At 42.6% G+C, this 27060-nt stretch overlaps 5 protein-coding genes and 1 long non-coding RNA gene across 6 annotated transcripts; 4 read left to right on the top strand and 2 right to left on the bottom strand.

The window, feature by feature from the left end:
• Window positions 1-616: 616 nt before the first annotated feature.
• Window positions 617-2490, bottom strand: LOC109192759 (feruloyl CoA ortho-hydroxylase 1-like). The gene is made up of 2 exons (XM_019343460.1): window positions 1946-2490; window positions 617-1256 (listed from the first exon to the last, which is right to left on the bottom strand). The coding sequence occupies exons 1-2, from the start codon at window positions 2434-2436 to the stop codon at window positions 680-682; spliced, it is 1068 nt and encodes a 355-aa protein (XP_019199005.1). The 5' UTR covers window positions 2437-2490; the 3' UTR covers window positions 617-679.
• Window positions 2491-5657: 3167 nt separating this feature from the next.
• On the top strand, window positions 5658-6676 carry LOC109192760 (cysteine proteinase inhibitor A-like). Its single transcript, XM_019343461.1, has 2 exons — window positions 5658-5966; window positions 6347-6676. The coding sequence occupies exons 1-2, from the start codon at window positions 5865-5867 to the stop codon at window positions 6530-6532; spliced, it is 288 nt and encodes a 95-aa protein (XP_019199006.1). The 5' UTR covers window positions 5658-5864; the 3' UTR covers window positions 6533-6676.
• A 2480-nt stretch (window positions 6677-9156) lies between these two features.
• On the top strand, window positions 9157-11601 carry LOC109193051. Its single transcript, XM_019343840.1, has 3 exons — window positions 9157-10326; window positions 10423-10742; window positions 10811-11601. Exons 2-3 carry the CDS (start codon window positions 10437-10439, stop codon window positions 11444-11446), a joined length of 942 nt encoding a protein of 313 aa, XP_019199385.1. The 5' UTR covers window positions 9157-10326; window positions 10423-10436; the 3' UTR covers window positions 11447-11601.
• A 1375-nt stretch (window positions 11602-12976) lies between these two features.
• On the bottom strand, window positions 12977-13751 carry LOC109192808. Its single transcript, XM_019343515.1, has 2 exons — window positions 13302-13751; window positions 12977-13057 (listed from the first exon to the last, which is right to left on the bottom strand). The coding sequence occupies exons 1-2, from the start codon at window positions 13749-13751 to the stop codon at window positions 12977-12979; spliced, it is 531 nt and encodes a 176-aa protein (XP_019199060.1).
• Window positions 13752-21351: 7600 nt separating this feature from the next.
• On the top strand, window positions 21352-21718 carry LOC109193053. The gene is made up of 2 exons (XR_002056191.1): window positions 21352-21392; window positions 21640-21718. It is a non-coding gene; the product is annotated as an uncharacterized LOC109193053 (long non-coding RNA).
• A 1878-nt stretch (window positions 21719-23596) lies between these two features.
• LOC109193049 lies at window positions 23597-26988 on the top strand. Its single transcript, XM_019343838.1, has 2 exons — window positions 23597-23875; window positions 24804-26988. Exon 2 carries the CDS (start codon window positions 24827-24829, stop codon window positions 26798-26800), a length of 1974 nt encoding a protein of 657 aa, XP_019199383.1. The 5' UTR covers window positions 23597-23875; window positions 24804-24826; the 3' UTR covers window positions 26801-26988.
• Window positions 26989-27060: the final 72 nt, after the last annotated feature.

The raw sequence follows: 27060 nt of genomic DNA, 5'->3' as shown, positions 1-27060 counted from the left end.
TCCGCCAACCCCCTCCCATGCAAAAGGATTAGGAAGAAAGTTGTGAAACGGTTCATTTAGGAGCATTGTTTTCATCCAACTCGCTTAGTATTCCTTTGTGTTAGAATTAGATAATTAGCGACTTATATAGACAGCTAGCTCAACTAGTTATAGAAGTAAAATTTATCACAAGAATTAAATAATTATTATTGAGTCCATTCTTCTTCAAATGTAGTAGTTGTTTCTCAAACTTTCTTTTTAGAATAAAATTTGAATTCTTTATGATCACTGTATACCACAGAGGCACGGACTATCCTATTATCAAAAGTTAATAAAAAAAAATTCAATAATGCAGCACATGTGTTATCAATTGTTGTTTTCAAAAAAATATGTTATCAATTGTTCAATAATTTTGTAAAAAATGAAAGTGTAATTACCAATTGTTGAAAATTATAACTTAATCTCGTGTAAATCATATGATGTTATATGTTAAAATCAATATAGAAAGGAAGAGAGGAAGAGTATATTGAACACATGAACTCATAATTACATTCTCATTATGTAACCGCTGATATATATACATGCATATTAAGAAAAAAACTGTAAATTAAAAATCATGAAAGCAGAAACCAGGATAATGGTCACAAAACACTTATATTTACAAAATACGATTTTAAAAGTCTTAAAAACACAAATTTATTTAAATGCGTGCATAGTCAATGGAGGCTTTTACGGAAGGACGAGTAGTCATGAAATAATCCCAGTAATCGGAAAACCGAAATGCCTTATATGCTGGCTTCTCTCCGGCATCTAGGGTTTCCGGCAAAGGTCCGACGACGGAATCGAAGCTCGGATTCAGGAACATCGGCACCGAAACCCTAGTCTTGCAGGAATCAATTGCTGCACAGTGCTCAACGCTCTTGTATCGACCATTGCTCATGAATTGAAGTGAGTTCCCTACATTAACCGCCAGTGCTCCTCTCACCGGCTCTACGTGGACCCACTTATCGGAATTCCTCCCTCGGACGTAAAGGCCGCCGGTGTCGTCTTGGAGGAGCATGGTAATGGTGCATATGTCGCAGTGGCGGCGGCAGCCGATGGTGAGATTAGGGTTGGGAGGGCATGGCGGGTAGTAATTCATGGTCACGGCTATCTTGCCCATCAAGACCGGCTCTAGTGTTTCATCTATTGCCTTCACACCCAATCCTCTCACAAGCATTTCTATCAGCCTTCTACCAATTGGTTTTGCCCATTTTGAGAACTCCAAAACTTCGTCCCTGCAAAAATTTCAATTTTAAAGAAAATTTTGGAAAAGTTTTCATGAGCTTCTAATGCGAGAACTTATTATAATAAGCTTTAGTATAAGTGATAAAATATTGAATCTCATAGTGATGGATAGTTATATGCTAGGGACATTATACACAATTTACATACGGAATGTTTACAATTCAAATTATGAACATTTATTATATAAAATTATGAAGATTTAATATGTAAATTGTGAACATTCAATATATAAATTATGTATTTCTGGACTTGGATCTACTTTGTAAGGTGAACCCAGGTCGACAGAATAATTTGCCCATAGGGATCCAATATTAAGAGTTAAACTCAAGTAAAACAAGTATAGCTAGGTATGCCACATGAGTACCTCAAATTAATTTTTGGATGACAAATTGTATAGCATGATCGAACCTATTAATTGCAGTGTGGGAATTACATCTAATGTGATGGGTTTCGATAGCTAGGATTATTTACTCTCTTAGATATTTTATTTATGGCATATTAAGCATTAAAACTATTAATTACCCAAAGTTAATTAAACCAGGATTGAGGGCAAAGTGAGAATTTATGATCCAATTTGAATAATTTTCAAAGGAGCTGAGATAGCTTATAGCTATATGATCAACGAATTGAATAGAATAGATTAATATGATGAAGGCAGCATTAGAGACTTGAAACTGACCTGGTTTCCGGAGGCCAAAACTTGCCATCATCATCACCAGGAATGCATTCATGGTGCACAGAGTCTCTCCACTCCAAAACCTTATTATCGTCATCTCCACCGCCAATGGCGCTGTGAAAAAGCTCCACGGCGCTAGAGGAACTGTTCCCTCTCAAGTATTTCATCTTCTCTACAGCCGGAAGCTCGAAGAAGGCGTGAGCTGCTTCGATGACCTTGTCTAGAACCTGCTGAGGGATTCCGTGATTGATCACCTGAAAGAATCCCCAATTCTTCGCAGCTTCCTGGATTTTCGCCTCTGCCGCCGCCGGATCGGAGAAATCGATGACCGGAATGGAGTCTTCCTCGCTCACTTGCTCGGCCCTGTCAATCCTTTCCTCGAGCGGCTGGACGCATTCGCGAGGCACCGTGGAGACGCCTTTGGCGAGGAGGCCCTTCACTCCGTTGCCGGACTTCATCACGAAATGGAAGACGTCGGATTGGGGTGAAGCCATTGTTTCTTATCCAGTGTTCTGTTTCAATTTGATTGCGTTTGATAGCCATGAACTTAATCACAATTTAAATAGAGATTTGCCATTAGCTCAATAGTATATTTAAGTAGACAATATTTGATAGAAGTGACTAATGTTTAAATTTTGACGACGAATTATACTTAAAATGGACAGATTTCTTGTGTTAACTTAGCTTGGTCTGTTAAATCATTAAGTCGCGGTGATTTACATCATTTTAAATGTTCTGTTAATTGAGGAGCAAGATTCTTTGGGGTTGGAGATTCAATTGTTTCCGGAGAAGAATTTAAATAGAGGAGAAATTATTTTTTATATTTTACTCTCAATGAATATATTCATATATTTATTTTTCTAAAAATTTAAGTGATTAGAAAGTAACAAATCTGTCTCTTAACGTGAAATTTGGGAATGAGTAGAGATGGAGTTAGGACGTGTCCAGAGCTTAACCAGTGGCGACTGTGAGGAGTATAATCCGCCACATCAATTGCCGCATGATGCCAACGATACAAATATGATACTACCGTTATACCGTGCACCAGGGTGCACATAGCAATGTGCACCAGGACGCACATAGCAATGTGCACCTCGCGCCTCCTAAAATGACGTCCTTTTGTTAATTTCAAGTATAAAATTTTGTATATTCTATTATATAATTCTGTACATTCGAAACATGAGAATTTTCAATTATAAAATTCTGTATAATTTGCCAATATGATAGGGATTTTGGCCCAAAGTAGTTGAAAGTGAAAGATCCAACTTGAGTAGGTGGGTTTTCTTGTCAGCAAATCACGGTCCACGTAGTTATCTACAGTCCAAAACAATCTCATTAGATTTTATAAGTTAGAATAATGTATTGTATGTGTTAAAATAATAAACATTATGTGTTAAAACAATGAAACTTTTGGGGTAAAATAATGTACTTTATGAGTTAGAAATTATAATCATATACATTATACTTTCGAATAATGTACATTATGAGTTATAAAAATATATGTTACAATGGATCGCGTGAAAAAAAAAAATTTATGCAAAAAGATGTCATTTTTTGAAAGTGGTTCATGCAATAACTATTGTATCTTGTCACTTATCAAGTGATAATTTCTTTTTGATACATTAAATTTGTTAGTTTACGCTAAATTAATCCTAAACATTTACAATTCATAGGGAATAGTTTAATTAATTACCGTTTCATATAACTGGAGTATAGGGGGATTACGACTTAGAACTCAATGATTGAGAAGTTCTTATGTCCCTCTCACATAGTCATAGTTAGTCCCCCAGATGGATGGCAATATGATATTTATATTGAATAAAGTCTACGAATTGAACGACATAACGGCAAATTATTCCTAGTCGATGCAATCCTTCAAAATGTTAATTATTTCTTAGCTTGACCCGCTGGGCATACAGTTTAGGTTTTTGTAACAAAATGGTTTTTATTCCTATTAATTTTGTAAGTTTTAACTCCAATGTCGTCATTTTTATAAATTTAGTTTTTATTTTATTTATAAAATATTCATTTAATTTAATTTTACCTTAATTAATATCTTTTTCTTCTTCTGGTAAAGTGAACACTAAAACCCATCATTAGAAAAAATATATTTCATAAAAGATGTGTACTCAAACAAATTAAGTAGTGTTTTATACTTAATGGAGTATGGACTCAATGGGCTTAGGGCTTGAGAGGGAAAAGAGAAGATGGGTTGAAGATTGAGCCCACAGAAATTGGCCTTGAAGAAGGAGTGAAGGGAATAAGCATCATGAGCCATGAGCAGGTCCAGAGAAGGATGCGGCCAAGCGAGGGGCCGAGTTCGAGGAGTCGGCGCGGGCAGACGGTCGGCATGGACAGGGATCGGCCCAGTAGGTGACCGTTATCATTAAAGGGTCGCCTTTAATGCATGGTCAACCAGGTCGTTGGAAAGGCCTAGTAACGGCAGCCCAACGACCCTTAGCCTTAATGGGCACCATTAAACCACTTTATTATCCATATTTAAACTAGTGAGGGAAGCTACTTATAAATAGGCCCCCTTTAAGAATGTAAGGGGCAAGCTTCCTGGCAAAGAGTCGCCCGAAAGTGTAAATAAAAGTACCAGATTCATAGTGATTATCTCTCTTTTAGTAGCTTTATATTTACGGTGAATCCACCAACTACGGTTGTGTTGGAACTCTTTGGGCCCAAAAATCCTAAAACCAACATTGGCACCGTCTGTGGGGACGTGACAAAAAGTCGCGTTTACCTCTTTGTCTGAGCGAATTCGGAAAGCGTCCAGTGGAGGAAATTCACAAAGGGACGGAAGGTCGGAAGACATGGCAGGAGAACAAAGTCATGCCTCTGGAAATCACAGTGCATGAAACGCAGGGGTGGATTTACGAGAACAGCTGAGTCAGCGGAGTTCGCGAGGGCAGGAGAATGACTCGGCGCCTCGACCGCCACCACCGCCCATGATGCCACTTACGCCCGCACAGATCGATGCCATCGCTCGGGAAGTAGTAGCACAGACACAAGGGAGAAGGGCCCCGTCAAGCTCTCAGTCGCCCCGCGCGCCACAGCAGGATCAAGTCCAACCTTCAGAACGCGATGGCAGAGGCTAAAGGCACGACAGTTGGCTGGTTCAGTCCGTGCATTCGAGGTTAGGCCCGGACGCCGCTCGACGCCCCGCGCGAGAGCGACTGGGTGAAAAAGCGCCCAGTCGACAGGACATGGGGGTCGCCAAAGAAAGGACAACACGTTCGAGGAAGACCAAGACTCAGAGTCGACGAACCAGGAAGCGGGCAATGGAGGAAGGACCGCAAGCCGAGTCTCAAGAGGGTGAAAGTACTGAGTCCACAAGTAATAAAAAAAAATACGCTATTTTTTAAAAAAATTGTCCAAAACGGACAACCGAGTCAAAAGTTATGCTTTCCCAAAAATTTCACACTTTACAACGCAAAAAAAAATAAAAAAAAATTGAACGCCGGTTTAGCCGGCCGACCGCGGAGGAGGCCGATTCCGGCCTTCCTCGCGGCGACCGGCGGGCGCCTGGGCGCGATTTTTACAACCATAGTGCCACAACATTTGACCCTGCCTGCTGAGTCACTAGATTACCATGATTTTTTCTTTTCATAAACTTTGTCGGCCCCGTGCATAGAGACCTTTGCGAGTTGAGAATTCAACATTTTAGGGGAAGAAGAAAACAAAAAGAATCCGAAATCGAATAAAGGGCAACCCGAAAGGCCGAAAATGTCAAGAAGAAGCGATTCCCCAAACGCGATGTTAACGCCCACTGGCCACGGGATTCGTCGCAGATTGCGATAAGCGAGTGCCCTACGTCCATTTCGCTATTTAACCCCATTCACACACTCTCTCTCTACTCCAGCTCCGACGCAGACACCGTAGAAAGCACACACTTCGCCGCGATTTTTCTTGCAAAGCTATGGCGATGACCGGAAGCGTTTCCGAAGTCAAGGGATTCCAAAACAGCATCGAATTTGATAATCTCGCTCGCTTCGCCATCTCTGAACATAATAAGAAAGCGGTCCGCTCTCTCTCTCTCTCTCTCTCTCTCTCTCTCTCTCAATTTTTAGCTAATTAATTGCGGTCTTCCCGTGAATCTGATGTATCAGTATGATTCTACGTTCGTTAACTCGTAATCATTCCATTTTAATTCATATCCTGAACCAGAGTAATCGTAAACCGAACTCCTGGATCGTTCGTTCAATCTATCTATTTACGGTTCTCTATACATGATTTTGGCGCTTGATTCAGCGTCTGAATCCATTGGATGCTCACTGCCCGTGTGTATAAAGCTATGAACATATGAATTTCTGCTTGAGAATTGAGATATCCCCTCGTTCATGTTAAAAGTCATTATTTCCCTTCTATCTAAGAACTGAAGTTAGAATATGGTGTGAACAGAATGCGAATTTGGAGTTTGGGAAGGTTGTGAATGTGAAACAGCAGGTGGTTGCTGGGACAATGCATTATATTACGCTGGAGGCAGCCCATGGGGGTCAGAAAAAGGTGTATGAAGCTAAGGTGTGGGAGAAGCCATGGGAGAACTTCAAGGAAGTGCAAGAGTTCAATCTCGTTGGTAATGCCTAAACCAATGCCACTGCTAATCAACTTCTCTGTAGTAGTACTTGCAAAAAATAAAGTCTGATCTACTGTTATACTCTCAACACATCCTAAAGCCTGTATGTATGTGCTATGATTATTAATGAATGTTAATTGTGTGTTTATCAAGTATGAGTCTCTTGTTTTCTTTGTGCTTGTATAAACTATCAAGTTGAGTAGGATTCATGGTAAGGTGCCCACACGGGCTTAGTTCAATGGCTCAGTATGCAATATTTGGAAGAAGAGGTTAGAACCTCGGGGTGGCCGTGTGAGGATTATGGTCAAAGTGGACAAATTCCTTGTGTGCATCGGTATTTGGCCCGGTTGGCTGTCTGCTAGTCATTGAGTCACCGTGATTTACATCCTCCCAAATGCTCTGTTGGGCCGGGGTGTGGGGGCCCTTGGGTTGGGGATTCAACCTTTTAGGAGAAGAATTCATGGTAAGGATCTCGGACAGTCCGAGACAAGACAAGTAGGATTTATGGTAGTTCCTTTTAGAGGAGGTATAAGCATACATTCTAAGTTCAAACTTGATGTGTATGAATTGAGGTAAATTCAAATATCACAATACCTAGATCGAGCTATTCACGACCATTTTGGATGAATTGATAATCAAAGTCCAAATTAACAATTATTGTATAGTTAATTTTGTGTGTACACTTAAAAATTAATTTCACATTTATCTACTAATCATGTTAAATATATCTGACTATATATCAGATTATCAAGTATGAGAGAAAGTTATTGTTAGTATGAAATTTATTTTGTAAATTGATGTATTCTTTTATTTTGTATATTGGCATATGCTGGATCACACTATTTTTGTATAAATAGAACTCTTAGAAGTTAGAATTATGGAGCAAAATTATAGGGTGATTGAATCCTTCACAAATAAGATGTCTGAACTAACAGTATTCTCTCAACAAACTTGTAGCAAAATATTCATCACATACATAAAGGAAGGAAGAAAGGAACATAGTGTCCAAATAGCTATATAAAGTGGTTGTGTAAGGTTATTCATACAAGAGTCAGAAAGGAGTATTACTCAGAGAAGTTGCTCCAGTCAAGTTTACAGTACAACCAGTCTTGAAAATTCAAGTTGCTATACAATTTGTGTAGTTGAAGAGATTAGCTCAAATTCTATCTTAGAGTTGTAAATTGTTTTAAAGAGTTGTTTTACAAGGTTAGTATTTAAATAGGTGGTAGACATAGTTTAGTAAATCATTTAACTTTGTAATAGTAAAAATAGAAGGTTGATATATAGTAAAAAGTTTTGGGCGTGGGGTGTTCTTCAACTACGATATCAATATTTTGTGTCTTTATTATTTGTTTGTCTTGAATTTAAATTAGAATAGTGATGGATTTAATTCACCCGGGATGGACCTGAATCAATAAATCCGGATAAGAATGTAATATAGATAATAAATAAATAAACGAAACGATGTCGCAAAGGTCGTGGAGACCGTGATCTGTATTAAATGCTGTGAATAGGCTATTATAATGATTTTTAGGACAAAGTGTATAGAATATATAAAATGTGTCTTAACAAAATGAGGTGGGGGGGGGGGGGGGGGGGTTTATATGAACAAACTCCCCAACCGCTCCCCCTAAACCGGGGGCGGTTAGATCACCACGTTGACCGGGCCCGAACAAGACCGGGTCGAGTCATGTCCATTGAGCTCGGGTAGTACTGAGCTCCCTTACCCGAGCTCATTATGGCCCGAGCTCGGGTAAGGTCGAGCTACCCGACTCGAGCCCACCACCACGTGGCTCGGGTCGGGGCACCTCCGAGGTGCCTTGGGTCAAGGTGTTTTGTGCTGAGGTGTCTCGGGCTCCACCTTGATGCTCCGGGTCCGCGCTGCTACCCCGGGTCGTGTCGTATGTATAATATATATATCCGTCATGAGTCCCCCACTCTCTTCGTTGCGAGAGGAAGTCAACGGTGAGAGTACCCGTACGTCGACCCGAATTCTAGGTGAAAATTTCCCGAGCTCAAAGATTTAGCCGACCTCTTCAAGAATTTTATCGCAAATAAAATTCTTTCCCGCAAAATTTTCTTCAGATGAACTAGAATCCCTACAAAAGTGCAACACTTCCCTATAAAAGCCTTGAAAATCCCCCCACATTAAATCCCACCAAATCAAATCCCAACAAATCTTCCTCACATCACCAAACTTTCTCTCTTCCCAACTCCCTCTTTGAATTTCAAATTTTGGTCAACCCTTTTCCCCCACTTCTTCTTCCCCCCCTCCCCCTCCCCCTCCCCAACACTCTATTTATTCCTCTCCCCCTCCGCAATTTCGGCCACCACCCTCACTCTCACCACCAAAAATCCTCTCAAATTTCTTCCAAGTCACAAGTGCTCTCCCGGGTTTCCAAATCAAGTTTCGGTTTTGTGGTCGATTTCGCGGTTGGTTAGTATTTCCTTGGTTAGTATTTCCTTCTCCTTCTCCTTCCCTTGCCCGATATATATATATATATATATATATATATATATATATATATATATATATATATATATATATATATATATATATTCTTTTTTTTTAAGATTCCGGCTGTGCTCCTCCATCCGCGACCGAGCTGCCGTCGTCGTCCGGCCAGTCGCCTTCGGCGACGGACCCGCCACCGTCCGACCGAGCTACTGCCCCCGTCCGGCCGACCTTACAGGGTGCACGCACGTCCCCCTGTTGTTGTCTTATTTTTCGCATGTCTATAAGCTTTAATCTCAACGTGCTAGATTCCATAAGTGACAGTGAGGTCGGTATAGGTGACCCCAACTCTGCCGACGAATTCCCTTCCCCCGGAAATGAGGATACTGAGCTCCATGCGCTTCCCGGGCCTGGCCATCCTCTCCGAATTGCCGACCCTGACCCGGTAGAGTATACCGACCTGGGGTAGGACACCCCTCGTACCACCTTCGCCGACCTCTCACCTCACCAGTGGGAGAAGGCTAGGAAAACTGTGGAGTCGGGTGCCGAGCTGGCGGAGCCTTTGCCTAGTGACAATGTCACGGAGCCCCCGAGTGGTCACCACTTTGGCATTCACGTCCTGTCTTTGTTGAATGGGTTCCGGTTTCTTCTCCATCCCTTCGTGGTGGACCTACTCAATTTTTATGAGATCGGTCCGGGTCAGTTGGTCCCAAACTCCCACTACGTGGTCTTGGTCTTCCTCCTTAGGTGCCAAGAGATCCATGTCGAGCCATACCTTGATTTGTTCAACTTCCTCTTCCACGTCACCGTCTTTTTTGGTTAAGCAAGTAAAGGCTGGGTGGCCTTCTCGGCTCGCCCACACATGAAAATCTTCCAAGACATTCAATCGTCTAACCACCAATGGAAGTCCTCGTTTGTCTATGACTCCGTGGGCCCCGAGCTACCCTTCGCGTTTTCGTGGAACACCCGGTTTCGGAAGCACGTGACCCCCGGGAAAGTGAGATTATGAGGAGGGATGTTTATGCTTTTCGCCACCCGGGCCCCCATATTTATATAGTACCCATGTTGACCGAGGAGAACATGGTACGTTTAGGCTTCACCCCGAGTACCTTGCTTCCACCCCCGCCCCCGAGCAGCCGTGATGACGCCCCCGACCCCGGCCCAGAGCCCATCTCGGTGGACACGAAGACCGAGGTCGAGGAGGACTCGGGGAGCTTGCTTTCGAGTTTCTTCGTGCTCCCGACCCCGAGGTCGACCCTCGTAGCTCGACCACGATCGCGCCTTCTCATGTGGATTCTCCGGCGTCTTTGTCCGAGAGCGAGCTAGCACTCTCCATCGCCGTTCCTGGAGGTCTATACTCGTCATTCCTTGTTTTTTTTTTTTTTTTTTTTTTTTTGGTTTGAGTAAAAGGTACCTCATATGACTATTTTGTGTGATTGTTGACAGGTGGAGCAGATACCATGGCCAGTCTGGGAGATTTGTTGGAGGAGCTGCGTGAGTCCAAGAGGCGCAGGACCACGGCCCGGGGTACGAGTTGTGCCACCCGAGCTTCCACAGTCGGGCAGCGTGCGAGTCGCGAAGCGGCCCCATCCGGCTCGGGTCCCGTTTCTCTTGGTGCCCCTCGGCCACCCCCACCTCCACCGCGCACGAGTCCCGCGCGCAGCTGCTTGGACGCCGCCCAAGCTCGCGCGGTGCTCCAGCCTGTGACCTTAGCTCCTGGCGCGGAGTTCTTTCGGGTGGAGGATGCTGCTACTCATGCCTTAGAGGTAGAGTCTCTTGTTTGAATTTTGTGTGCCGGGTTTGAGAATACTTGCCTCACCTCTTCCTTTTTCAGGCTGTTCAGCGCTGGGTTGCTCTCGCCGATACTTACGACGCTACCAGGGCGCAGGTGGGCGCGCTTACCCAGGCACTGGAGGCGTCGAGGCGGTCCCACCGCCTCGAGCTAGAGAAAATGCGTGGGGAGCTGGAGAAGACGCGTGGGGAGCTCTCCCGTGTCGTCCTTACTTTTCTGGAGTCCGATGATTTCAAGATCAAGGCGATGTCCTATGCTCGTGATCACAAGGCGGAGCTGGTGGAGGAGTGGCTTGCCTCGGACGAGGGTCGTCACCGGGTGGCCGTCGAGAGCTTGGCGGCTTATGAGATGGGCCGGTTCCGTATGCAAGACAAGATATACACCATCCTTCGTCAGCAGGACAGCTCTTTTGACCCGGTGAATAGAGGTCTGCCGGAGATGGAGTCCAACCCCGAGCTGGCCGCCCTTGACTCCCATGTGTCGTCGGGCGGTAACAACACGCGAGAGGAGCCCTTAGACTTGGCCGCCTTTGATCGGTCCGTTACGGCGAACCCCCTTCCCGCCGGCTCTATCTCTCCCACCTTGGCGGATCTTCAGTTTCCCGGGACATTGGAGGAGTACGCTGCGGAGGTCACTGCTCACGATGTTGCCACTGACGGCCCAGACTTGAATGCCTAGACTTGCTTTGATCTCCTGTTTTGTTCTTCTTTTTGCTATGCGCCGACTTGATGTTTTGATTGCTTAGGTAGCAAAACTTGTTCCTACTTTTGCTATGTACTAAACTCGAATGCTTTTTGGATATTTTGAATGAATAATTGGCTATTTTGTTTTGATAGCTTGGTGTTTCACACCTTTCCTTGTCATGTAATTTTTTTTTTAAGCCCTTGGCGATCGCCGAGGTACTAGGCCTCGGCAGTTGCCGAGGTGCCACTGCGATGCACCTCGGCAGCGTGCCGAGGTGCAAAAAGATAGACCTCGGCACACTGTCGAGGTAATGCTCGGCAGCGTGCCGAGGTGCACAATGATGGGCCTCGGCACATTGCCGAGGTACCACCATGATCCACCTCGGCAATGTGCCGAGGTGCCTAAAACGGGCCTCCATCGGCAGCGTGCCGAGGTGGTACTATGGTGCACCTCGGTATTGTGTCGAGGTACGTTAGGCCTCACTTTTTTTTTTTTTTTTTTTTATTGCCTTGTGTTAGCCTCCTTAGTCAAGTCCCATGAGACTATGCATTCGGGCTCTTCCGTCGGGGTTGGTACGCGAGGTCGGACCTCGTGCCCCTTAGGGTGCGCTAGCCGCTTGAGCCAAGTCCTGTCGGACCAAGCCACCGGGCTCCTCCGTCGGGGTTGGTACGCGAGGTTGGACCTCGTGCCCCCTTAGGGTGCGCGTTAGCCGCTTGGGCATAGTCCTCCTGGACTATGCCACCGAGCTCCTCCGTCGGGTTTGGTATGCGTCGGACCTCGTGCCCCTTAGGGTGTGTTTGGGGAATAAATGGGAAATAAATGGAAACCATACTTTGTAACAAGAAATTTATTTTGCTCTTTGCCATCAATAGATATTATTGGGTGAAGGGAACGGTCTTCCTCCTAAAACAGCAACGTCAAGGCCCACCTCTCACGTGATGGGGCTACTAGTAATATTTCAGCAAATGCTCTGAGTTTCACACTCTAGCTATCATCTACCCTTTGGGGGTCTTGAGCTTGTAGCTACCTGAGCGGATTACAGCTACCACAATGTATAGATCCTCCCAGTTCGCTGCAAGCTTTCCTCCGTATTAGGACTGGCTCGCCTCTCTCCTCCTGAGCACATAATCTCCCACTTGAAAATAGCGGGGTCGGACCCGCCTATCATGGTATGTCTTGGTCTGTCTTTGGTAATTTTCAGCTCGAATCGCTGCCGCCTCACGCCGATCGTCGACCAGGTGAAGGTCGGCTCTATTGTGCTCCTCGTTCGTGTCGGGGTCGTAGTCCTCCTCTAGTCGGGAAGGTATGGCCACCTCTGCTGGAGCTCGAGCTTCGAAACCATAAGCTAAGGAAAAGGGTGTTTCTCCTGTGGCTCTCCGAGGGTGGTGCGATAGCCCATAGGATGGCATCAAGCTCTTCTACCTAGGCTCCCCTCGTTGACTCGAGCTTCTTCTTCAGGCCATCCACTATGGTGCGGTTAACGTTCTCTACCTGCCCATTTGCTTGCGGGTAGCACATGGCCACTCAGCTATGGGTAATGTGCCACTCTGCACAAAACCTCTCGAATTCTTGCCCCTCAAACTGGTGTCCGTTGTCAGTGATGAGCTGCATTGGGACCCCAAAGCGGCACAAAATATTTGTATATACGAACTGCTTGCAACAGGCGCTTGTTATGGTTGCTAGCGGCTCTGCCTCCACACATTTGGTAAAGTAGTCAACCGCAACTATGATGTACTTCCTTTTTCCCAACCCCATGGGCAGAGCTCCGACTAGGTCCACCCCCCCACCTGGAGAAGGGGATGATCGAGCTAATGGAGGTGTAACTCGTGGCGGGTCGGCCAGGACCGACCTGGAAGTGTTGGCAGATCTCGCAGCTCCTGGCGTAGTCGGTGCATTCCTTGGCCATTTTGGGCCAAAAGTACCCCTGCAAGATGGCTGTCCAGGACATGGTGAAGGCCCCCTGATGGGCGGAACAGGTCCCTTCGTGGATCTCCTCCATGACTGACCTGGCCTCGTCTGGGTACAGGCAGCGCAGCAAGGCGCCGTTGTAGGACCTCTTGTAAAGTGTGTCCCCCATGATCACGTACGTGGGGGCTCGTCGTTTCACCAGTTTGGCGTCGACCTCATCGGGAGGTAGTGCACCTGTCTTCTTGTACTCCTTGAGGTGATCCAACCAACAGGGATGTCGGGTCTGTACAGGTAGGACCGGGTAGGCGTCCAGGCTCGACCTCTTGAAATCTTCAATTCGGGCTATTTTTGAAATATGCTCCGGGGACCCTTGGGTGAGCTTGGACAACATGTCGGCATTCGTGTTCTGGTCTCAGGGCACCTGTAGGACCTCGTAATTGATCAACTGCCCCAACAGTTGGAGCACCACGTCCCTGTACCTCCTCATTCTTTCATCACTTGCTTCAAACTCACCTGTGACCTGTCCCACCACGAGCCTAGAGTCACATCGGATTTTGAGCTTCTCGACCCTCAAGTTTAGCGCGAGACGGGGCCCTCCCAGGAGCGCCTCATACTCGGCTTCGTTATTGGATAATTTGAATGCGAAGCGGAGGGCGTAGTAAGCCCGGAACCCTTCGGGGGCTATGAGGACGACTCCTACCCTGAAGCCTTTGGTGCTGGAGAACCCGTCCGTTGAAAGGTTCCACCACTCCTCATCTTCGTCTCGGACTCGCTTCGTGGCTTTCCCGGCGGTACACTCAACTATAAAGTCAACCAGTGCTTGCCCCTTGATAGTGGGTCTGGGCTTGAATTGGATGTCGAACTGGATTAGCCGCATGACTCACCTAACCAACCTGCTGGCCGACCCCGAGGCCCTCAGCACTGCGTGTAACAACCCAACATTTTTTTTTTTATATAAATCCAATTTTAAGAAATTTCAAAATAGCCATTTTCACTCCATTAAAAATTTTTGCGATCAATTGGTGTTTGAATAAATTATTTTGGACTCATTTTAAATTAATACAACACCAAAACTTATTTTATTCCAAAAATCCTAAATTTTCGAGTACTTCGCGTACCAAGTTTTAAATCGAGAAATCAATCTGAGTGAAACCGGGAGAATTCAAAGAAGCTTTAAACAAGTGTTCATCTAGCAAACTTTTTGAGAAATTTCATTTTCAACCCCAAAGTATTTAAAATAGCATTTCTAGCCCTTGGTCCATGATGCTAGGTGGACCATACCACTCCAAGAAACATTGCCTGAGAACATATTCTAGCCAAGTTTTTTACCATTTTGCCCTCAACCAATCATTGGCATTTTTACCTAGGGTTTTGCACCCTATATAAACAACACTATCCATTTGTTATTCCTTGATCTCCATCCTTGCCTCTCCCAAGCTCTTGTATGATAGAAGAAAGAAACATTGCAGTAAGTTTTCAACATTCATTTCCTCCATCCATTTTCCATCCTATCTTAAGGTTTCCTCTTCTCTTAGGCTTCAATCTCTGAGGTTTCTTAGTCTTATCTTGTGTTTGTTGTTTGAGATGTTTATGTGGTGAAGGAGGTAGTGTTTGACTAGAGAGGAGGTAGAAATCCATACAACAAGAAGAGGCAACACGAGGTATAACCCCATGGACTCCCTCTTTGATTTTGGCTCTGTGAAGCCTATTTTATTGAGTAGAAATGATGAGATTTTGTTGTGTTTAAGCTTGGAAGTGATATAGTATTTGTATTTGAAGCGTTGAGAATGTTTTGGATGTTTTGGACATGCTTGGATCAAATTTTTCATATGAAAATATTGTGTGCACCAGATTAGAGCAACGGCCTTAGCCGCGGCCCATCAGGAGGGCTGCCGGGTAGAGCCGGGGCCAACCGGGCCTAGGGCACGGCCCTAGGAGAGGGCCGTTGCCTAGGCCCGGCCAAGTGACAGCTTACTTGGGGCGGCTCATGAGGAGTCCCGCCTCAGGTCCCTGAGTTTCATTCTGCGAGGATTTTGTGCAGTGGTCGGGCCCTTGTGGCTCAGCTACGTGTCGTTTCAGACCAGGTGTCACAGGCCCTTGTGGCTCGGTACCTCGGGACGTCTCGACGCACGTTTTGGTTTTGATTTTGTTGAATTTGGATAAAAATGAGTATGTTATGATGGATTTATTGAAGAAATTGTTACACAGTATAAATTGTTAAGTTCACTCTGTATGAGAAATGCTTGGCTCTGTGATCTGATGTTATTTTTGTATTGAGTAGAGAAGCATGATCACTTGAGAATATGATTTATTATGAAAGCATGACTAAAATGTGATATTTGATCAATGAGATTTGAAGCATATTTTGGTGATAGAAATGTATAGAATTTGCTATGTTGCAAACCGAGTATGATGTGGTATCCTTGAGAATTTTATGGATTTTATACATGGTTTAGAAGCATGTTGTAGAGTATTTTTCATCTCACATATATCATATTTCAAAAATGCATAAGGGGCCAACGTGAGCCCAAGTATTACTTTCAAAAAGCCATAAGCATGTGGTATATCATTCTTTGATGCATTGAGAAGTTGTAGAGTTGTTGCATGCATGAGACTGATGCATGAGAGATATATTTATGTATTATCCAAATCGGTGAGGTTTTGGAGGACCCCGTTTGGACTATGTCATCTCGGATGATTTTATGGACATTGTCATCCCTACCTGGAAGTAGTGGTTCAGCTTCTTTGCCGTGACATCTACTGCGAAGATGGCCTTTTCAACGGGTGTGTACCTGATTTCCGCCCCCCATAGAGCACGGCTCGTGTAGTAGACGGGCCGCTGGACCCCTTCGTCGTCCGGGACCAGCACGGAGTTGACCGCGGCCTGCGAGATGCCCAGATACCTTTGGTCTTCTTGAGGACTCCAAAAAATGGTAGAGATTTTTCGGCCGACTTCGAAAGGAAACGGCCCAGGGCCGCCAACCGCCTATTGAGGCGCTGGACCTCCCGGAGGGACCTCGGAGGTTCCATGTCCAGGATGGCCTTGATCTTGTCGGGGTTGGGCTCAATGCCTCTCTTTGAGACCATGTACCCCAAGAATTCCCCCCCGTGCACCCCGAAGGTGCACTTTTTGGGGTTCAATCGCAAATTGAAACGCGTCATTATTGAAAATACCTCGGTCAGGTTGTCCGTGTGGAGGTCAGCCTCGGTGCTCTTAACAATCATGCCGTCGACGTATGCCTGCAGGTTGCGGCCGAGGACCTGTTTGAACACCTTGGCCACCATCCGGGTGTAGGTGGCACCTAAATTTTTTAGCCCGAAGACCATGACTTTGTAGCAGTAGACCCCCCTCTGGTGTGGTGAAGGCTGTCTTCTCCTCGTCGGCCTCCTCCATGAAAATCTGGTAGTACCCCCTGAACGTATCTAGGAAGCTCATGAGGGCACAACATGCGGTCTCGTCCACCAATTGGTCGATGTTCGGGAAAGAAAATGGGTCCATAGGACAGGCCTTGTTAAGGTCGATGTAGTCCACGCACATCCTCCAGGTGGGTGGCTTTGGGGCGAGGACCACGTTTGATAGTCAAGTGGGGTATAGGACCTCCCTGACATGACCGATCTCCAGAAGGGTGTCGACCTCCTTTTTGACGAACTCCCTCCTCTCGACGGAGAGGTACCTCATTCATATATATATATATATATATATATATATATATATATATATATAATTACAATCATATAAGAACCAATGTTTAGGTAGGAACCTAGGAACTAATCTGAGTTTTTTATTTTATTTAATTAACGGTTCATGTTTAATCTTTTCTAAATGGGTTTTTTCGTTGTTCTGGTTATATTTTAGGCAAACAAGGGTATTTTAGGTTTTTGGGTGGTGTACGTAGATGGAAGGTGCGTTCTTCTCGCTTATCCTTCGCAGTCTGAAGTTGTGAGTCGTAGGTTGGACTATGTTCCCGTCCCAAAGCTTGGTATATCTTTTCTCTTGCGATTCCTCTTCTGAGAGTTGAAAGCAATGACGGCGAAGTTGACGGCGACGGCGAGAGGAGCAGCGGCGCCGGTGATAGCAATGAGCTTTTGCTTCTCCCTTTTTTGCTTTGCCTCCATTCTCACTGTGCTTCGTCTTCCTCAAGCTGCCAAAATCTCAAACCATCTTCCAAAAAAAAAAAAAAAAAAAAAAAAAAAAAAAACGAGCATCTTTGCATGCATCTTTGCATTTCGGTCTTTTTTTTTTTTTTTTTTTTTTTTTTTTTATCTCATTCTAATTTGAAATTTCTAGAATTCAGTGATATGGATTGTGGAACTTAATGTGTGAACTAGACTAATTTTAAATTGTGTATAATTTATGTTTATCTTGGCAGTGAAGAATTCCGTAAAGTGAACCTTCGTTTTTCAATGCATGCTGGATAACTTAGTCTATGAAGAATAATAGTACCTTTGTTATCGATCTCTGTGATTTCAATATCCGGAGTTGTGATTTTTCTCTGAGCATTGGTTTAGTTGTTTGATCCCTAATCATAAGATAGTTTTTTGCAACAGGTTTAGGGAATTCCCCACACCTTTCTGGTAATACAAAACTGAAACTTCAAGAATTTAATCTCTTCGACAATCCAAATCTCCTTCATTATTCTTATTACTTCAAAAAATAATTAAATATGCATAGCTAAAACAAAATTTGCATATATTATCACTAGTGAAAGTTAGTATAGCAATATATCTGTTACGTAGTAATATGTAGCTTTTTAGGTTGGCTAGTGTTAGGGGTGTGCAGTTGTGCACATTTGTGTGTGCGTATATCTGTGATTTGTTGTGTTTTTTCTCTGTTTTGTTATGCATATATGCACATTTGTGTGTGCATATATGTCCTTTGTTTTTTTATATTTTTTGTGTATTCATTCACACAGTTCATCCCAAGTGCACACCAACTTATTTTACGTTTTTTTGAACATGCATTAATTCTGCACGTTATAGCACACACAATTATACCAAAGTGCACACTATAGACTATCACGTCAACCTGATTCTTGTTTATTCATTCAGGCAGTATTATTGGACATTTTGGCACACACAATTCTATGTAGGAGCACAACAAGTTGTGTTCCATCTTTTCATACATTTTTTCCGTTGTGTTTGATTTTGGTGTTCATTCAATTCCAAATATTTTCCATCGGTGTACGCCCTTTGGCAAAAGATTTGTTATATGTGTTCCTTGATGACGTGGTTGTTAATTAGTGTGGGGCTATCGTACCAAAGCTTGTTCTTAGAAGGATGCAGATGCGTTGACACGATGCACGTATCAAAGAGGATTGTGGCGTCTTTGCGATGCGGCACATGGAGACCTTAGCTTCTTCAGGCAGTCTGTGAATGAATGGGACTGTGGGCTGCAAAAGGGTGATAGTAGGGGTCTTAATTTGTTGAGGATGACTTATATGCGTCAGATTTTGTCGGTTGAGTTTAACATTGCATGCACCATTCGAAGATCATCCATAGCGCAGTTGAATACCATGACGCTGTTGGACAATGCTAGCTACCTGTGCTCATTGGATCAAGTTATTCAGTGCTTCTGTTTAGTTCATTAGGAACATTTCTGTATTATATTTATGATGTTTGACATTTATTCCTCAGGTGTTCCATGAATACAGTGAGATACATCGCAATTTAACAATTTTTCGTATATTAGTTTTTTTTTAATCATCCTGGCACCCACTCGTAAACCCAAGTGCTCAACCTAATTTATCACATCAACCTGACTTTCGTTGTTCATGCTGTTAGTATTATTGCACAATATGGCACACACATGTCAACCCAAGTGCACACCAACTTGTTGTATGTCTTTCATACACACACTCACTTTGCACATTATAGTACATCCAATTTAAACCAAGTGCACAACGTAGTGTATAACATCAACTTGGTTCCTGTCAATTTATTCTGTCTGTAGTTTTGTATATTAGTGCACACACAGTTCAACCCAAGTGCCACTAACCTGTTTTATGGTTTTTCATAGACACACTCATTCTGCACATTATAGCACACGCGGTGTAACATAGGTGCACACACTAGTCTATCACATCATCTTGATTTTCGTGAATTCTTTTTGTCAATATTATTACAAATTTTGGCACACACAATTCAAGCCATGTGCACACTGGTAGGGTATTGGTAGCATTGGTGCAATGCACATTCGTATACGTGTACATGCACACATTCCGTTCAGTGTATCGGTGTGTACTCTATGTGGTACTGTATGGTGTATTGTTTGCTAGACGCTTTCGATGTGCACATTGTGAAATACAGTGTGGCACATCGTAAGCTCGTGATATTTCGTATATAAATTTTTTAACAACGCAATGACACACACTCGTTAACCCAAGTGCACATCCTAAATTATCACATCGTCTTGGTTTTCGTGTATTCATAATGACAGTGTTATTGCACAATATGACAAACACAGTTCAAGCTAAGTGCACACCAAATTGCTTTACTCCTTCTCATGCACACACTTATTCTGCACATTGAGGCACACCCAGTTTAACCAAAATGCACACCATAGTCTATAATATCACGAGGGTTTTTGTGAAGTCAATATGTCAGTATTTTTGCACATTATGGCACACACAGTTCAACCTAAGTGCACACCAACTTGTTTATTGTCTTTTCATAGACACATTCATTCTGCACATTATGGCACACACGGTGTAACCCAAGTATACATACTAGTCTATCACATCATCCTGATTTTCGTGAACTAATTCTGTCAATTTATTGCACATATTGGCACACACAATTTAACCCAAGTGCATAGCGACCTGCTTTACGTCTTCATACGTACATCTATTCTACACATCATGCCACACACAGTTTAACTCATACACACATTACCTTCTTAAATCAAGTTGTTTTATGTTTATTCAGTGATTTACTGTACTATTCATCGTGAACAAACTTGACACATAAATTGAGTTACCAATGATTGGGTGGCACACGGCAGTATGGATCGATGCATTAAAATGAATGTTCTTCAAATTGAATGTTATTCAAATTGAATAAAACATATTCAATGTTATTTAAATTGAATAGCACGGGCTTTTAGGGATACAAAAGAATGTTACCAAGTACTATACACACATGCTTGTAGGGATAAAAATAAATGCTACCGCTATCCTTCGTCGCATACCGTATTCTCCAGATCGTCGGACGACAGTCTTTCTCTCCATGCCTTAGATGAGTCGATCACAGAATCTTAGTCCAATTAGTCTCCTTCTTTATCTTGTCATCCTAAAATCTCGAAAAGAATCAAAATATAATATTAATTTATAATTGGTACCTGGATAAAATTACACTAATATCCTTTTTAATTAATTAAGTTTAAGATCCACATATAAATGATTACTTATCTAAACCATTGATTGAGCAAATTTAAATGGCTTGGATTAGTTCTTAGGTTCTTACCTAATAAAGGGTTCTTACTTGAAGGTCTCCCTATATATGGGAGAGATCAGGTGTGAAGGAGCTCTTAGGTGAATGACACACCTTCAGTTTTTAAAATGATGCACCTTAAGTGTTAAAATGACGCACTTTAAGTGTATAACTTATGCATCTTAAGTATATAAATGACGTACCTTAGATGTTAAAATGACACATCTTAAGTGTTAAAATAACGCACCTTAAGCTTTGAAACGACGCACCTTAAGTTTCAACAAAAAAAAAAAATGCACCTTAAGTTTGAATAATATGCAAAATTACCAAATTGTCACTGCATTTTTTAAAATTTGTGTTCAATTTGGACAATTGATTTTGACGAGATCAATCCTATCATTCAGCCTCATGTTTTACCTGGACACATCAACCGCATTTGATCACACACACACACACACACACACACACACACACACACACACACACACACACACACACACACACACACACACACACACACACACACATATATATATATATATATATATATATATATATATATATATATATATATATTTCTATTCAGGTGAGAACATGTCTTTAAGTGTGAACGTGTGGTTTACTTGTGACTGTTGATTTTGTGAGATCTGATGGTGATTATTTTTTGGATGGTATATTTTTTTTAGCAATTTTTGTGGCAGTTTTTAAAATCTAAATCCAATGATTTTAGGAACCAAATTCAGATCGTGCAAATTTCTAATTGGATGGTGTGGATTAGACCACACATCCTCACCTAAAGCCTTGTTTTCATGGAATTAAGGATTTATATTCATTGAGGATTATTTGTTTAGGTGTGGACGTGAGGACAAATTATGGCTGTTGATTTTGTTAGATCTAATGGTTATTATTTGTTTTGGTATATTTATTATTAGCTGTTAATCAAACACTTATATTGGTTGTTTAACCAAGTCAAACACCTAATAGTGGTCAAACACGCAAAATTAACTGATAGGCTAACTATTTTATCAAACAAGACCATAGACAATTTCTATAGCCTTCATTTTTTCTAAACTATTTTATCAAACAAGGTCATAGACAATTTCTATAGCCTTCGTTTTTTCTAAACCTAGAGGCAAGGAATGAACTTCTTCGTCAAATTGGAGATAAAGAAAGAGGGAAAGAATGCAGTCATAACTCATAACATACCACCATAGTTGTTGTTGTTGTTGTTATTATTATTATTATTATTATTATTATTATTACTATTACTATTACTATTACTATTACTATTACTATTACTACTATTATTATTATTACTATTATTGATGGATTTATTATACCCACGATCCGATCTGGGGTAGCAACGCGGACCCGGAGCATCACATTGGAGCCCAAAAGCACCCAGCCCCACGGCACCTTGGAGGTACCCCGACCCGAGCCGAGTGACGTGGGGCTTGGGTCGGGTAGCACGACCCTACCCGAGCTCGGCCCATAGCGAGATCGGGTAGGGGAGCTCGGCACCACACGAGCTCGGGACCCGACCCGACCGGGTCTGCCTGGGTCCCCGGTCAAAGGGTGATCTAACCACCCCTTTTTTGGGGGAGCGGTTGGGGGTTTGTTGCATATAAAAACCCCGCACCTTACCTTGTTAGGACAACTTAATTCATATTCTGGGTACTTTGTCTTACCAAATCTTTGTAATAGCCAATTCTACGGCATTTAATATAATATACGGTCTCACGGCTTTTACGACATCGTTCTATATTATTTATTTATGAGTAAATACTCAAAATGGTCCCTCAACTATAGCTAAATTCACAAATTGGTCCTCGACTTTCAATTTCAACCAATTAAGTCCTTAACTTTGTAATTTTAACACAATTTGGTCCTCTGTCTATTTGAGCGTTTGTTGACTGTGATTTTTGAGGATATATATGTACTTTCATGATCCATAGTCGGTTTTTTAAGATTCCGGTTGCATTTCTAGACCGCACTGTTACATTCGAATCCACTGCCGAAAGCAATCTACCAAATCCGGTTGCCTTTTTTAATCCTCCCTTTGGATTCAATGTAGTTGAGTTCATACCAGATCGAAGAAGACGACGTGTTTCCGAACCGGTGCAACGTCATCCTGGAGGCCTCCACGTGCTCTGACGAGAGCTAAAGGTTCTTCTGGAGATCGTCGATCACGGTCAACAAACGGTCAAATATATGGAGGACCAAATCGTGTCAAAATTGCAAAGTTAAGGACTTAATTGGTTGAAATTGAAAGTCAAGGACCAATTTGTGAATTTAGCTATAGTCGAGAGACCATTTTTGGTATTTACTCTTTATTTATTATTCGTGTTACGTTCTTATCCGGATTTATTGATTCGGGTCCATCCCGGGTTAATTAAATCCATCATTATTATTGTTTTTGTTTATTTAACTTGTTAACTATTATGTATTATGTAATGTGATGACATTTCTTACCATTCTAAATGGGTAGTTATAGAATCAAACCTCAGTAGTAAAATATTAATTATTTGGACTAAAAAAATTAAAAAAGTATAAAATATATATTAACTTATAAAGAAGAAGGTAACTATAGATTCTCTCCGTTGGTTTAAAGAAGAAAATAATTAAAGTGATACATAAATAACTTGCTAAAAATTTTAATAACAAATTTCTTTAAATTTGAGTATGTAATTGAAACTTTCACCATTTCCATTTTCACCACCAAGCTACAGTCACTCATTTTTTTAAAAAATTTGTAAAGATCTTTTGGTTCCAATATGGCTAGTCCGTAGTATTTTGCTCCGGTCAATCAATCCAACACACACATACACACATATAAAATCAAAATAGAAAATCCCCCACACATCTAAATAGACATAGAACCCTAATTTCGTCGATTCGGTTTTATTTCAGCCTCTCTCTCTCTCTCGCTCTCGCTCGCTCGCTTTCTCTCTCTATCTATCCAATACAATCTCTCCCTCCACTCCCTCACCCTCTCTCAATCTCTCCCGCATACAACCGTTACATTTCTCCACCGCACCGATTCGGCGATTCCCCTCGGCCGATCCGCCCCTTTCTCTTCTGTTGAAGGTACGTATGCCACCCTCCCATCTGTTTGTGTTCTGTATCTGGTTGCCGGTTGATTGAAATTTTCCGTCTGTGTTTATGTTTGGATTGAAATGTGTGTGTGTGTGTGTTGAGCTTGAGGTTGGAATCGGGTTACGGATGGGGAATTGGAGGATTATTGATGGGCGGATTGGTGTTTCGTGATCTGCGTCGGGGCGTGTAATTGAGCTCCTGATGATTAGTGATAATTGCTGCGTATATGTGTTTGCATCACAGGATTGGTGTTTGGTCAAATGCTGGGCGTTTGTGTTTTAGTTATGTGAACGGATCGATGTAGAATAGTCGTAATTACTCGCAAGCTTACTCTAGGATCGTTGACTAGTGTGAATATATGTTTAATTGTATCGAATTTTTTTGCGATTTGCATTTCTGAGGAGAGGGCATTCAAATTACATTTGGACGGGTTGGGCTGTGGCTGCATTTGTTGAAAATTGGTGGAGCTTTCTGGAGATGTTTTTGTCTTTCAAGTATTTTTTTTCATGTTCTGTATTCTCTGTGAGTTTAAATATGTGGAGGAAAGAGGAGAGTGGAAAAGATCTGTAATCTCTGGAGATGTGTGAATTATTAAGATATTGATTCTGCCCTGTATTTTTCGTATCTCATTCTTCCTCTTGTGTGAATTAAGCTATTCATTCAACCCTGTATTTCCTAGCTCTTTCATTCCTCATCTTGGTTTTGGTTCCTTCTTGTGGAATTGGTATACATATTAATATTTCTAATTAGAGATGGATTTAGAATGTGGGTCTTTCCCCATGATGGGCAGAGGTGCTGGGAAATACTATGTTTTGAATTTCTTTGGTCTATTGACTTGAGAATGTGTAAACATTTGTATTAACCTTTTCAGCATTTGATTGCATTCATCGTCTAAACTTATTTACATTCCTGATTGTAGGTTTTGAAATTAGAAAAACAAATATGTCTCCTGCATCTAGATCTAAGTCCAAGGACAAAAAGGTTGGGAAGGAACCTCCAAAGGCATCCTCAAAGACTTCAAGCCATGCCAATGTAAGTGCTGGGGTCGCAACTAGTGGGTACAATCCTATCTTGGGAACATTCCATGCGCTGGACCCAGCTCCTGTGACTGTTGCTGCTGCTGCCCCGATTCATGTTAATGGCCGCTTCAAAAACATAGACGAGACTGATGATCAGAATAGCAACTCATTTGGCACAGGTGTGGAGTATGATTCCGTCTCAAACAATGGCAGTTGGTCTGGTGAGTCAGAAGACCACAAAGAGAAAATGGCACATCTCCCTCTCAAGCAAGAGATAGTACCTGGTGCTGATAGTGACAAGCGGGAAAAAATCCGTCAAAAGAATGAAAGGAAGCACCAGCGCCAAAAGGAGAGGCGAGCACAAGAACTGCATGAAAAGTGCAGCAGCTATCTCATGTCAAGGAAGTTGGAAGCACTTGCTCAACAGCTCGTTGCAATGGGATTCTCTCAAGAACGAGCAACAATGGCTCTTATTCAGAATGAAGGCAGAGTAGAAGAATCAGTGGCATGGCTGTTTGAAGGAGGTGAAGAAGCGGATGAGCACAAAGAACATGATATTGATGGTGGTGGTAATTTGAAAATTGATATATCAGAAGAAATCAATCGCATTTCAGACATGGAAAATAGGTACAAGTGCTCCAAGCAGGAGGTTGAAAGAGTTGTGGTTGCCTGTGAAGGCGATATTGAGAAGGCTGAAGAAACTATGAAGGCACAAAAGCTGGAAACTACTTCTGTGCCATCAAAGACAGAAGAAACTGGTGATCCTCCTACTGTGGGCAGTGGTAAGTTCCCAAACACTGCTAGTCAAAACTCAATAAGTGCTGCTGTAAAACACACATCTCCTGCTGCTATACTACAGCAGAAGAGGGATGAAAAGGACTTCAATTATACAAAAGTCACAGCAACAGCAAATTCTTCTATAGATCCTGCGAGCAAAAGTATACAATCATTAAAAAGAGTTCAACCAAAAATGGAGTGGGCCAAGCCACCACAAGTAATTGTGTCTTCTGATAAAAGGTGGCAGGGTGCACTATCAAATCCATCTGCTTATTCTTTTACTTCTTCACAAGCATCCCCTTCTCCAGCTAAGACTGAAGCTCAGTATGTGGCTGTTGAGAATGAACTGAAGAACTTACAGCTAGGAAGCATAAGAGAACCAGTTATAGTCATGCAACGGCCCCAATCCATCAATGCAAAGCAGCTTCCACCATCAACCATGAGTTCATCACCACCTGGGACTGCTGGAGGATGGTACCCAAATGGTGTAGAAACTATGAAGTCCACTGGGATGGTGCCACATGTTCCAGGCGTAAGGAACCTTAGCAGCCCAAATACAAACCAATTATATAACCAGCTTCATTATCAGCAGCAACAACAACAATATGTATCAACCAATGGCGGCTCACATGAACCGCCAGGGACAAGCAGGGGAAACGGTATGTGGAGTAGAACAGGTACATCTCAGCCTCTGACACTTGCTGCAGCTTCCTCGCTTGGACTCTTCTCTGGGTTAGGTACCAATGGGCCATCAGGCTCATCATCTCCTGTGGACTGGAACAGTGGTTATTCAATGCCACAGCTAGATTACAACAACATAGACTGGAGTCTGGATCGTAGGTCGTCTTCACCAATATCAGGAGGGCTATGGCCAACAACGATGAACTCACTTATGCAAAACAACCACCATACATTCAATTCATTTACAAATGGACTTGGGGCCAGGGTTGCTATGAAACCTACTTTGTCGGGTGGGGATGGTATTTCAATTCCTAGGTTGCAGGATGGAATAGCTCCCGTGGAAACATCTGCTGGTGGGTCGCGCGAATGGACTTCTCCTTTCGAAGAGAAAGATCTTTTTAGTTTACCCAGGCAATTTGTTTCCTCTCCTACACTGTAGGGTGGGATGGATGGGGATAACTTTGATTGAATAAAAGGAGAAAGAAAAAGACAGTAGATGTGCTTGGATTTGATGTTGGTGTTGTTTAATATGATATGCTTTTGCCCCTGTTTATGATCGTCTGATCAAATCCCAGTTGAAAAAGAGTTAAAGCCTGCAATGCTCTTTCAATTTTTTTCTTTATGTCTCATGATAATTCGTCTTCTAAGGCTCTAACTCCCCTGCTCTATCAAACTGTTGCCTCTTCAAAATAAGAATTG

The sequence above is a fragment of the Ipomoea nil genome, unplaced genomic scaffold, assembly GCF_001879475.1.
Source record: "Ipomoea nil cultivar Tokyo-kokei standard unplaced genomic scaffold, Asagao_1.1 scaffold1834, whole genome shotgun sequence".
Lineage (NCBI taxonomy): Eukaryota > Viridiplantae > Streptophyta > Magnoliopsida > Solanales > Convolvulaceae > Ipomoea > Ipomoea nil.
This window is presented reverse-complemented; position numbering and strand designations above follow the sequence as displayed.

Coding starts and splice junctions, on each gene's coding strand:
- LOC109192759 (XM_019343460.1), bottom strand. CDS start 2,436: ATGGCTTCACCCCAATCCGACGTCTTCCATTTCGTGATGAAGTCCGGC. Junction 1,257..1,945: donor TTTTGGCCTCCGGAAACCAG/GTCAGTTTCAAG, acceptor AAATTTTTGCAG/GGACGAAGTTTTGGAGTTCT.
- LOC109192760 (XM_019343461.1), top strand. CDS start 5,865: ATGGCGATGACCGGAAGCGTTTCCGAAGTCAAGGGATTCCAAAACAGC. Junction 5,967..6,346: donor CTGAACATAATAAGAAAGCG/GTCCGCTCTCTC, acceptor TGGTGTGAACAG/AATGCGAATTTGGAGTTTGG.
- LOC109193051 (XM_019343840.1), top strand. CDS start 10,437: ATGGCCAGTCTGGGAGATTTGTTGGAGGAGCTGCGTGAGTCCAAGAGG. Junction 10,743..10,810: donor CTGCTACTCATGCCTTAGAG/GTAGAGTCTCTT, acceptor TTCCTTTTTCAG/GCTGTTCAGCGCTGGGTTGC.
- LOC109192808 (XM_019343515.1), bottom strand. CDS start 13,751: ATGTTGTCCAAGCTCACCCAAGGGTCCCCGGAGCATATTTCAAAAATA. Junction 13,058..13,301: donor AGATCTGCCAACACTTCCAG/GTCGGTCCTGGC, acceptor GTCCCAATGCAG/CTCATCACTGACAACGGACA.
- LOC109193049 (XM_019343838.1), top strand. CDS start 24,827: ATGTCTCCTGCATCTAGATCTAAGTCCAAGGACAAAAAGGTTGGGAAG.